At 36.1% G+C, this 13,700-nt stretch overlaps 1 protein-coding gene across 1 annotated transcript in view; it reads right to left on the bottom strand.

The window, feature by feature from the left end:
* LOC139708415 (retinoic acid receptor RXR-alpha-B-like) overlaps positions 1–11,452 on the bottom strand; it is a 28,717-nt gene extending 17,265 nt beyond the window's left edge. The window contains exon 1 of the mRNA XM_071620365.1: positions 11,035–11,452. Coding sequence (XP_071476466.1) covers positions 11,035–11,452 — 418 coding nt within the window. The remainder of the gene's footprint in view (positions 1–11,034) is intronic.
* Positions 11,453–13,700: the final 2,248 nt, after the last annotated feature.

The following is a 13,700-nucleotide window of genomic DNA, read 5'->3' as shown; positions in this document are numbered from 1 at the left end:
CCTAAGTTGCAATCAAACAAGTCAGTCAATTTCAGAATTTTATTCTTGTGAAAAAAAAAATCATTTGTATGAGATAGATATCCGGCGTTATTGACAATTCTGATGGCGCGTTTTTGGAGAAGGAAAAGCGAATCAAGCAAAAATCTGGACGAATTACCCCATGCAAGAATTCCAAATAGTTGAGGTAAGGGGAAATCATTGTTGAGTATATAATTTGTAATATATGTATGGGGAAAAAAACATTTCAGCTTATTTAAAATTCCGATGTTTCTGGACAAAATTTTACTTAAATAGTAAATATGGGTTTTCCAGGATAGATCACTTTCAATGTAAAGTCCTAGAAACTTGATACTATCTACCTGGTTTAATTGATACCATTGATCTTAACATAATCAGAAACAGAGTGCAGAGAATTGCTGAACAGCATATAATACGTCTTATCAATATTTAGTGACAACTTATTTGCGTGGATCCTGGACTGAACAAGTTTCAGTTCATTGTTTAACATAATGTATATGCGTGTTAGAGTTACGCTGTGAAAGAAATAAATTCATGTCATCAGCAAAGCATATGAAAGAAAGAATCTGAGACGAAATTTGGAGGTCGTTTACGTACAAAATAGATAATAATGCGCCAAGTAGGGAACCCTGGGGGACTAACCTGTTTACTTTGTATACTAACCTGTTTACTTTGTCCCCTATTCGGAGAATGAATGGTATTTTTCCCCTGGATGTTTGCAATGTTGTCATCTATGCCATTTTTACCCATAGCGTCTAGTAGCTGACTTTCCGTATGCTACTTCGGTTCATATATCCCTCTATTTTCTATTTTCTTGTCTTTCTTTAAGGCGTCAAAATTTCACTTTCCCCAGCAACTATCTTCTGTTTCTCTTGGCATGCTTCTGCCGAAGATCCACATACTACAAGCTCTGTCTTTTTAGTGGGTCCCTCCATTTTTCGCATTTAAAACAACGGTATACATGTATTTCACTTTGATCACTTCTGTTTCTTTCTTGCAATACAATGTATGATTACTATAGGTCCTCAATTGTTGTAGTCTTTTTATTTCACTATATGTTCTACTTACCTTATTTTCTGTTACTAAATGAAGTGAAACATATGTTTTTGTTGAAAAATGAAATAAACTTTGAACGACCACAAGAAGTTTTTTTCAAGAGAGACTCGTAACCGTTTAAATAAACATATTGCTTTCTATTAGCATTAAACCCAATCTATAGAGCTGTCCCATGAATGCCGAAATGGCTTACTTATAAAGCAAAATATCATGGTCTATCGTGTCGAACGCTTTCGAGAAGTCGAGAAAACACCGATGGTATGGGAAGCGTCGTCTAAAGCATGTGCTTTTTTTTCTAAAATGAAAGCTAACAAAGCGTGGGTTGTGCTGTGCTGTTTTCTGAATCCAAACTGAAAATTTGAAAGAATATTACAATTGATAAGGAATCTAAGAGTTCGTTTTGTGAACAAGCTTCTCCAAAATTTTTGAAATTGAAGTTAAAAGAGATATTGGACGGTAATTGCTAACCGATTCTTTAGAACCCTTTTCAAATATTGGAACGACTCTAGCAATTTCATCTTTTCAGGGACTTTTTCAGTTGACAAAGATTGATTGAAGATATAAGTAAGGGGAGTAAATATTTCAGTTGTATATATTTTTTTGAAAGAAAAACGGAAATTCCGTCATCACCAGTACTTTCTTGTTATTTAGTTTGCGAACAATTTCTTTGATTTCTTCTCGATAGTAGGAACAAGAAACAAAGTCTGTGTATTCCTATCCTTAGAAACGAATAAAAAGGTGTCCCGGAGCGAGGTATTTTCTTGGCAAGATCTGGCCCAAGGTTAACGAAGAAGGCATTGAATACATCTGCCATCTCTCCTGGATTGTCTATCACGCGACCCTCGTTTAGAATACGATTTGGGGAATTCGCCTCAGTGCTGGATTTTAAAGCTGTGTTGATCACCTTCCACGTACTCTTTGTGTCAGATTTGCATCTATCGAACAGTCGGTAAAAATATTGTTGCTTAGCTAAGCGTAACGTAGAGGTCAGCGTATTTCGAACATAACGAGATTTAATTTAAACGTATGAGGATTTACATCCCCACCCTTAATTAAATTGTTTTATATGCACAATTTGTGGTCACACACATATATATATATATATATATATATATATATATATATATATATATACATATTTAAACTAGATATATCGCTACGGCGACTGATATGCCTCGCCATAATGCATGGTTCTCCTAATAGGTCTGTAGTACAATGTCTTGACAATGTGTGATGACAGTTTCACACAATTGGCAAAATATTAAAATGACAGGTTTGACACAAATGTGCTGAATGTTCACTTTCCTAGAACTAGGTTCAATTGGATGAATGATTAAAATGTCAGAGTGCAGGTATTTGGGGAAGTAGAACTGATGATTTTTACTTGACTTTTGACCCTTTTATAAGTTTATGCATTGAGTAATTTTCAAGGTATGGAGAAAAAGTATAATTTCAGTATCAAATGGGAAAATAGCATTATCTAAACCTGGCCTTTGACCTTTGACCTCACAGTTTGACCAAGACAAAATTTGACCAAGACAAAATTTGACCAAGACAAAATTGACCAAGACAAAATTTATGGTTTTAAGCAATATAATCAATATTTTTACCGGGTAAGTTGGTTGTAAACGACGTAGAATTGAACCAGGTGGAATATAGTCTGGGTGCCAGAGGCTGAACCTTGTTTTACCGTCCACCCAATGTTTTTTTATGGTTTTACCCTATTTCGGGGGTGCTGAATCCGAATCCGGATGATGCAACTCTTGCATCCTTGAGGGTTTTGAGATATTCAAGATGGCCGCCAAGATGGCCGCCAAAACCGGAAATTCCCACGTATTTCCTTCTAAATGGTGAGATATTGAAAACAAGTGATGGTTTTACCCTATGTCGAGGGTACTGAATCCGAATCCGGATGATGCAACTCTTGCATCCTTGAGGGTTTTGAGATATTCAAGATGGCTGCCAAAATGGCCGCCAAACCGAAAATTCCCACGTATTTCTTTCTAAATGGTGTGAAATTGAAAAGAATTGATGATTCCCCCTATTTGGAAGGTGCTGAATCCGAATCTGGATGATGCAACTCTTGCATCCATGAAGTTTTTGAGATATTTAAGATGGCCGCCAAAATGGCCGCCAATTAAAACCGAAAATTCCCATGTATTTCCTTCTAAATGTTGAGAAATTAAAAACAATTGATGGTTTTACCCTATTTCGAGGGTGCTGAATCCGAATCTGGATGATTCAACTCTTGCATCCATGAAGTTTTAGAGATATTCAAGATGGCCGCCAAAATGGCCGCCAATTAAAACCGGAAATTTCCACGTATTTCCTTCTAAATGTTGAGAAATCAAAAATAATTGATGGTTTTACCCTATTTCGAGGGTGCTGAATCCGAATCTGGATGATGCAACTCTTGCATCCATGAAGTTTTAGAGATATTCAAGATGGCCGCCAAAATGGCCTCCAATTAAAACCGGAAATTCCCACGTATTTCCTTCTAAATGGTGAGATGTTGAAAACAATTGATGGTTTTACCTTATTTCGAGGGTGCTGAATCCGAATCTGGATGATGCAACTCTTGCATCGTTGAAGATTTTGAGATATTTAATATTGCCGCCAAAATGGCCACCAAAACCGAAAATTCCCATGCACGTATTTCCTTCTAAATGGTGAGAAATTGAAAACAATTGATGGTTTTATCCTATTTCGAGGGTGCTGAATCAGAATCTAGATGGTGCAACTCCTACATTGTTGAAGATTTTGAGATATATTATTCAATATGGCCGTTAAAATGGCCGCCCAAAACGGAAGTTCCCATGTATTTCCTTCTAAATGGTGAGAATTTGAAAGCAATTGGTAGTTTTTATCTTATTTTGAGTGTGCTGAATCCGAAGCTCAGGATACAAGTCTTGCATCCTTAAGGGTTTTGAGATGATAAAGATGGTCGCCAAAAATGACCGCGAAAAACGGAAATTCATATGTAGACCCCCTATTTCCTTCTAAATGGTGTAAAATATAAAACAGTTGGTGGTTTTACACTATTTTGAGTTTGCTGAATTTGAAGCTCCAGTATACAGCTCTTACTTCCTTGAGGGTTTTGAGATAATAAAGATGGCCGCCAGAATGGCCCCTAAATGGCCGTCAAAAACGAAAATTTCCATGTAAGCCCTATGATTATTACCTTCTAAATGGTGTAAAATTGAAAACAATTGGCGGTTTTACTCTATTTCGAGGGTGCTGAATCCGAACCTAGTTGATGCAACTTTCGTGTTCTTTTTTAAGGGTTTTGAGATGTCCAAGATGACCGCCAAAATAACTGTCAAAAATTGGTACATTTTATGCCCTATTCAGCACCCTCGAAACTTGGTTGTTGAAATTCGTCAATTCTTTAGGGTTTTTAGACGTCCAAGATGACAGCCAAAATAAGTGGCAGAAATTCCAATGTTAATATATTTTTTCTTAATGGTAAAAAAATTAAAATAAATTGATGGTCTTACCCTATTTCGAGGGTGCTGAAGGTCTTTAAAGGTTTTCGGACATCTATAAATGTCCTGTATGAACGGAAACTCCTTAACATGTTCTTATACTGAAATGGTGAAGTATTGTGCTCCAACGCGAAGCGGGAGATTAAACCCATGCAGGGTGAAAAGCAATAATTCGTATTCTTGAATTCAACTCAGTTGAGCGAATTTGTCAAATCAGCCAAAATTTATTGACAGTCAAAATGACTGTCACAATGGTATTGTAATATACTGAGATATTCCGATAGATTCTATGTCTCAAACGGAACTTTAACACGTACTGGAAAAAAAGAAGTGATATTGACATCATACTGAAACGTACAAACGCAAAGAAAGATACGACTGAAAATGTCTTTATGCATAATTGTTATGAAATAATGCTTGTGGTCGCCAATAATATGGCTCCATAGATGTAAAGTTAATCCTTTTCGGCTATCAATAGAGTAAAATTAAATTATGGCACCTTGGTATTTGGTGTTGAAACTTTTCTTGTATTCTGACGAGTCTCGCCTCGTATTCTTGTGAAACTTGTCGCATATTCTGATTAGGTCATTGGAAATGGTTGCATCCATGACCACTATAGTAGATATCAATAAGGGTAATTTCAAAAACACTCTGCGCGATTATGATATTCGTAAGTACTGGATTATCAACCATTACCTTCCATGTTGTCGTTTGATTTTTATTTAGTTTTTTTTCACGGCTTGTTACCTGTGATTTGTCCGTCCCCTCGTGTGTGTTTGTAATAGATTATATATACATATATACACATACATAATGTTACATCATATTGAAGAAAAAATGAAGCATAACGATAAAAATGTCCCACTCGTGTCTTCAACAATGTCATCAAGACCACCAATATAAACCAAATAACCAATTTGAGTGTTCATGGATAAAGAGATTAAAACTGCTCATGGATTAAGGCAGGTAATGATGGGTAATTTCAGTACACTTCTTTACATCACTATCACAATATGATTTAGATGAACATGTCTTGTCCATTAATTGTTAGTGTTCAAAACTTATCCATCATATGTAGAGGAAACAGTGTAATCTTGCAATTATTCAACCGCATCTGTAGTCTTGAAGGGTTAATTGCTGGCACACTTGTATCGTACCAACTCAAAGATATCCAGTAGAGCTGGTTTCACTGTATATACAGCAAGTTCAAACTGTGCCATTTACGAAAACCATTAATTGTTATCAATTTCTCACCATTTATAAGAAGGAAATACATTGGAGTTTCCGTTTCGGCGGCCATTTTGGCGGCCATCTTGACTATCTCGAGGTGCATCATCCAGATTCGGATTCAGCACCCTCGAAATAGGATAAAACCATCAACTGTTTTCTATTTCTCACCATTTAAAAGCTAATACATAGAAATTTCCGGTTTTGATTGGCGGTCATTTTGGCGGCCATTTTGGCGGCCATTTTGGCGGCCATCTTGAATATCTCAATACCCTCAAGGATGCAAGGTTTGCATCATCCAGACTTGGATTCAACACCATAGAAATAGGGTAGATCCATCAATTGTTTTCAATTTCTCACCATTCAGAAGGAAATACATGGGAATTTGCGGTTTTAATTGGCGGCCATTTTGACAGCCATTTTGGCGGCCATCTTGAATATCTCAAAAACTTCATGGATGCATGAGTTGCATCATCCAGGTTCGGATTCAGCACCTTCCAAATAGGGAGAATCATCAATTATTTCCAATTTCACACCATTTAGAAGGAAATACGTGGGAATTTCCGGTTTTGGTGGCCATTTTGGCGGCCATCTTGAATATCTCAAAATCCTCAAGGATGCAAGAGTTGCATCATCCAGATTCGGATTCAGCACCCTCGAAATAGGGTAAAACCATCAATTGTTTTCAATATCTCACCTTTTAGAAGGAAATACGTGGGAATTTCCGGTTTTGGCGGCCATTTTGGCAGCCATCTTGAATATCTCAAAATCCTCAAGGATGCAAGAGTTGCATCATCCGGATTCGGATTCAGCACCCCCGAAATAGGGTAAAACCATCAAAAAATATTGGGTGGACGGTAAAACAAGGTTAGGCCCAAAAAGTGGCTTTGGCACCCAGACTAATATATAAAATTCTTTGGTCTCTATATTGATTGTAAGTTGACATGGAGAGTTCATGTTGATTCTTTGCGTAAATTATTATCAAAAAATGTAGGTGTTATGTATAAGTTAAAACAGTTTTTTCCTAAACATGTTCTGCATTTATTTTATTCTACTCTATTTTTGCCTTATATAGGTTATGGAATCCTTGCATGGGGAAACTGCTGTACAACTAGACTTAATTCTTTATTATTGATATAGAAAAGAGCTATACGGATAATTAACTTCGCCACATTTTTCGAACACACTAATGTCTTATTCTTTTCCAGTAGAACACTTAAGATCCAGGATTTATATCATTTTAATATCGGGTCATTTATGTATCAATTAAACTCAGGTGGTCTCCCTGATGTGTTTTCTTCGATGTTTGTCAAAAATACTGAAGTTCATTCTTACCCTACTAGACAAAAAGATTCTTTTCATCTTTCTCCTGTACGAACCGTATCTGCTTTAAAAACAATAACCACTACAGGACCTAAATTTTGGAATGAGTTGGATAGAGAAATAATCCAATCTCAGTCTCTTTATTCATTTAAACATAAACTTAAACTAGTTTTTCTGAATTCATATCTATAGCTATTCTTCAATCCTCCTCGATATTCTCTGTTCATACTTCACGTTACTGACATTATCGATTATGTAACATGTGCCTCGCTCGTGATTTCTGTATTATCTCCTGAACTTCCTTTGTACACATTTGGTATCTCTGCTATTGTACACTGCATCTGACTTGTACCTCGCTCGGGTGATCACGCAACACTCAAGAAGTCTGTGCCGCGGACATTGTTTTCATTGTTTTCTTTTTCTTTTTCTTTTTACTTTTTGGCGTTTATATTTCTCCAATTCAGAAATTGTCATTCCTTTAATTACATACCCAAGTAAGAAATAATCTCACATCCGCATCTGGGAATCTACACCCTACAAGCAATGCTTCTATGTAGATTCCTCATATTTCACATGTTTTATTGTCTTATAAGCTGTACGTGACAATTCATCCAGGCTTTTGTATTGTGATGTTTATGTTTTATGTATTTGTTGAAATGTGGAATATGGAACAATAAAAAACAAACAAACAAACAGTTCCAAAGAGAATCACTGTTAGGTTGAACATGCATAAATATGTAAGTTTCATGATGATACCTTGAGTTACTTTTGAGATATGGAGGAAAAAGTGCAATTTAGCACTTTCACTTGACCTTTGACCTTCGACCTTTTGGCAAGAAACTTCCCACAGAATATATATTGGGTAATGCATGTATACATCAAGTAAAAAAAAAACCTTCAGGCATTGCATAAATATAAGGAAAGTAGTGATATTTTGAGGAGTTGACCTTGACCTTTGACTCCCTGACCTTTGAACCATGACCCCCAACTTCCCTAGATAATCACTGCCCATTGGAACAAGCATATATACTAAGTTCCATGAAGATACCTTGAACCATTTGCGAGATATGGAGAAAAACATGAATTTTCAACCTTTTTTTCACAAAATAACCTGAGACCTTTGACCTTTGACCCCGTGACCCTAAAATCCAAACAAAGTATTATCCTCCCAGTATATACCCTCATACGAAGTTTGATGTAAAACCACCACACGGTTTTTGAGATATCGACAAAAACAAAACGGGACGGACGTACGTACGGACGTGCGGACGGACGGACGACCCGAAAACATAATGCCTCCGGCCACTTCGTTGGCGGAGGCATAAAAAACTTGTGTTTTCTCAATCTGTTACTCATTGTCACATGTAATTTGTTAAATCACTGGGGTTTTTTTCAATTATTACAAATATCTTCTTCTTATAAATTGGATATAATTTCTCTGTTTATTTGATGGATCGAGATGAAAATAAATTTGAATCTTGAATCTTAAATCTTAAATCCCTTGTCGTAAGTATAACTGAGTAATTAACGCCATGACCTGGTATGATCATGTTAATAATGTATCAAGTTTAATAGAAATATAGGTATATTATATAAATTGAAAGATTTGTTATCTGTGAAGTCTTTTTGTGTTATATAATGCTTTTATTCTTCCGCATTTGAATTATTGCAACATTGTTTGGGGAATTGCTTTAAAACCAAGATCAAAGCACTCTCGTTATTACAAAGGAAAGCAATCAGAATATGCTCCCAATCCAACTAAAGTTTTGATCACATCACTCCCATTTTAAAAGACGAGAAAGCACTTTACAAAGTTGAGGATATTCACACATTCCAAACAGCCATTTTTACGTTTAAGTATGTCACACACTTACTTCCATCTTCATTTGAAATATTCTTTGCCTACAATACTGATAATCATTCTTACCCCACACGACGATCATCCCACTTTCATATCAATAATCCTAGATCCCTGTTAGCAAATAGACATCATGATCCTGACGTATGGAGCTCATTATCCGTCACTTTTAAATCACGAATAGCACATTATTCTGTCAAGGCAACCATAAAAAAAAAAATAGATATACCAATTGAATTGTTACTGTGTCTGACATCTGAATTTGATTTCAAATATGTCATCTGCATTACGGTTTAAATGCAATTATTTCTGAATCTTTTTCTTTCCAGGTATGTATAGTTATGTGTTATTTTGAGGTTCATGCATTTTCGCGCACAACACGCTGCTTGCACCTTGCACAATTTCAGGCCCAACACTCCGACTCTTTTTCGATCTTTTTTCCGCTACCACGTTCTCAGGCCACTATCACTTTTTTTTTTCAAGCACACGCTTACAACATGTGGCCCGAAGCATTTTACTCCTTATATACATTCCCTTTTATCTGGCTCCGATTATCATCGTTGATAATAGATTTGTAAGTTATGTTTGTACTGTATATTCTCTTGAAAAATATTATTGATGATGTTATTTTGTATTGAAAACATTTAGAAAAATACTATTCATGATGTTATTTTGAATCGAAATGATGAAAAATGCAGAAATAAAACCAAACCAAACAAACAAAATGCTGACTAAATGAGCAACACTCGGATATACAGTATGTCCAAAAAAAAATTACAACGGGGCCCTCCGCAATGATATCTTTAAAAATAGTGAATCAATCTAAACACAAATTCAGGGTATGAAACTATAACTCATTGCCCACATCTTAAAGAAAAAACCACTCGATTTGCTTCAGTGGTCAAAGAGAAATATGGAATTTTGTAGAGGATGTCGGGAATCTCTTCTGTCCAAGTTCACTAAAAATTTAAATCATATTGGGCATTATCAATGCGAAAATCTGATTGTAAATTTTTGGGGGACATACTGCAGTAAGTCGCCCCAAAAATTACAACCAGATTTTCGAATTGATAACACCTAATAATGATAAACCTGTCTAACTGCTACTTCAGGGTCTTAAAATATAACATCTTAGCTCTATTTTGCAGAAAACCCCATTCAACTTGATTAAGCGGTCACAGAGAAATGTGGATTGTTGTAAAGCATGTCATGAGTCCCATTCTTCTAATTTTAGCAATTCAATGCTCTTGTGTGTGAATAATTTAATTTTTAGTGAATTTGAACAGAAGAGATTCCCGACATCCTCTACAAAATTCCGTATTTCTCCTTGACCACTGAAGCAAATCGAATGGGGTTTTCTGTAAGATATGGGCAATGAGTTATAGTTTTATACCCTGAATTTGTATTTAGATTGATTCACTATCTTTAAAGATATCATTGCGGAGGGCCCCGTTGTAATTTTTTGGGACATACTGTACAGTGGTCTTAACTATACTATGTATGTTGAAATTTCAAATAGGATAAAATTTGGTGGGCCATTTTGCTCGAGATATCGACAATGTAAAAGCTTCTGACAATCTCACCGCCTCTCAAAACTTCCCACCTCGTCCCTAAAAGTTATTCCGAAAGGTCAGATACGATCATATGTATTTCCTTTCACTTCTAATTGTACCAGTCCTGTAAATGAGTCATATTTCAAATGCGAAGACTTTCCACATGAACCGTTGAGCTCTGTTGCATTATCAAGGTTGTCGTTAATTTCATGTTTGGCGCCCGTATTTATCTCGATCCTCGTTTTTGTCAATATCTCAGTTAATAAATTTTTCTAATCTACTGATGGAACACTAAACTGAGGATTTGAGTTATCGTAGCAGGATATTCATCAGGTTCAGACCACGGACAACCTCGACGATTTACAGTGTATGCAATGCATTGAACGAAACTTTTTCGGGACAAACAAAATCTTCGTTATTTAAGCTTTAAAATAGTATCCTGAGTTGATCTTTTTTTATTTGTATATTCCAGTCTACAATATAAAAAAAGTGACAAAATGCAATATGCCCTTACCATCTGTTCTCATGCCCACCGACAGGCACTTCTGGAATCTGCAGAATTGACAGTTGTTTCTGTTCGCTTTATTGACCACACAGGATTCGCCAGAACTTGCCGATCCTTTGCAAGTGTACGTAAGACTCTTTTGCACGGTTCTCTTGAAGAAACCCTTGCAAGCTTCGCAGGAAAATGCTTTGTAGTGAAATCCCGTGCCATGATCGCCGCATACGAGACACGACAGGCAATGCTGATCGTCATCGGTGGGTTGGGCTGAACTACCTGCGGATGAAACGGCAGTCGGCTCCGGCTGCAGTGCGGCGCCAGAAAAGATTGAGACATCCTTGCCTAAAATCGAGCAACCGCCAGCTGCAACTTCATCGACCTCCCTACCTTTCAAATCCTCATTAACATTGCCATTGCCTGATGCTTCCATTTCAGCGCGACTGATGGACAGCGTAAAACTCGTAAACTTCACCGCACGGAGTCTCGAATTAAAGTAAAGCTTAAAGTCCTCAGAGACGTCTAATATTGTTATTTGGCACTCACAAACCCGCATCTCCTGTCAATCCTTGTAAGCGCACATGCGTCCAACACAGGTTTATGTAACGAGGAAACAGTATATTAACATAATGTAATGTTATTAATATCATATCTATATTGTCGCAGAGTGTATAAATACCGCCGTATGTCTCTTTTTTGTACTGATCTTGTAGACATGAACATGTTCTTATCCTTGGCTGCATGGTATGTATATTCTCAACGACAGGCATGTCAGATTTTTCATATTTCTTTGTACATTCTGTTGATAAAGGTGACGAAATGGACAGAATTTCTTTATTTCATTCTTTCAATTTAGGAATTTATGAATTCATGAGACAAATTCAAGAACCAAATGATATTTTCAATTTCTTTCATTTGAAATAACATTTCACATTTCTACCATTGTTGTTAATATTGTTTCTTCTCTAATGTGATTTGGATTTGGATTTGACCAAAAATTTCATTTTCCTGCATTATTTTTTGCCTTTCTTTATTTTTGGGTGCTACAAAGACATTATACAGATCAGGAGTTAATTTTTGAATATTCATTTGTTCTTTTTATTGTGTTAAGATTGTCTTTTGTTCTCATTAATGGAAGAGTACGTATTCATGAATAACATCTTGTCAATTTTTGCAATTTTTTATTTTTATGCCTGGGAAGAGAAAAATGAAAGTGTTCACTCGTGCATATGAAAGTATATGCTACCCACAATGAGGCACTGCGTACGTTTGGGAAGGGAATTATCTCTCGCACTATATATATATATATATATATATATATATATATACATTCGATGATTACAGTAAGTTCTGGAGTATGGTCAGATGGGGCTCTGGGTGTGTGTGTGTGTGTGTGTGTGTGTGCGTGCGTGTGTGAACATTTAGACCGCTGGGGTTCGTATGTGTGCAGGTTACATACGCGTCAGTGAAAAGATGCGGGCTTTGCTTGTTTGTTATATACTTTTGATACTTTTTTCGTGTAATATTCAGAATTCTGGTTGACGGAGGTCAGTCTGGACTCAGGATTTTAAGGCTTTAAACGAACTGGCATGCCAGCATATCTCCGCCTATTTGGCACTAAATGCAGGTAATAAAATAACGAAAAATGCTACTTTGGCCGAATTCTCTTCTTCGATATGTTTGATACCTTAAAGCAGTTTTCATTCTTCAATTTGACGAAAATACTTTTTGTCACACACTCTTTAGCGGTTGATAATCAATTCAATTAATTTCACTTTTATAAAAAAATAAATAGAAATTTCACTTGCTTTGGTAAAAGAGAACAAGGTTTCATTAGCAAAATAAAGTTAAGTGAGAAGAGTATAATGATTGTGGAACCAAGGAGGTTTACGAGTTGGAGTTCCAACTGGCTGTAATTATTCAAACAGTTGTCAGATTTCTATTGATGTACAAAAGAATTTCACAGGTGCATTTGTGCCTTTGATGATCGATGTTCGAAGCCGCCGTCTTGCTGAACAATCTGAAGATTCATTTTGAACGTTGATATAATATTGGCCATATTTTGCTTATTTATTTATTAAATGAAATGAAATTTCACTTAATGATAAAGCATGTAAAACAAAAGTCAATCCCGTGCAGAAATTTGTTCAAAAGTATAAATCAGCGCTGTGTATCATGTGAAAATGTTTAAAACCGTACCATCCTGGAAAGCCGGTTTTATCACTTTTCCACTTAATTCCGACAAATGAAATTAGCATGGAATAATCTTCAAGTATAATTCTTTATGATAGATATATCAGATTAGTGCCCGGGTATGCCCAGTCGAGTAATTTTCATCTTTATTTCAGCATTTTTTGCGCAATTTCTATTCGCACATCCTCGTGTCTGTACCACCTATCTTTTATAAGAAGGGATAGCGAACAGTAATTACCATCACAAAGACATATCTTCCTTAGAAAGTGGCTGGTGATTATGCAATGAGACACGAGTCAATAATAGTCTTACTATCTGCGTGGCAGATCCTGTTTGGCATATGCTTCAAATATTTTTGAGCGGCGGCATCGAACATCTAGTAAAGGAAATAAGACGGTTGTGACTCCATTCTCAACGACAGGCATGTCAGATTTTTCACATTTCTTTGTACATTCTGTTGATAAAAAGTGAAAATAGAACTTTAAGTT

The sequence above is a fragment of the Diadema antillarum genome, unplaced genomic scaffold, assembly GCF_040938485.1.
Source record: "Diadema antillarum isolate AM-2024a unplaced genomic scaffold, OU_Dant_1.0 seq00001334_RagTag, whole genome shotgun sequence".
Lineage (NCBI taxonomy): Eukaryota > Metazoa > Echinodermata > Echinoidea > Diadematoida > Diadematidae > Diadema > Diadema antillarum.
The sequence above is the reverse complement of the archived record's forward strand: the minus strand, read 5'-3'. Positions and strand labels throughout refer to the sequence as shown.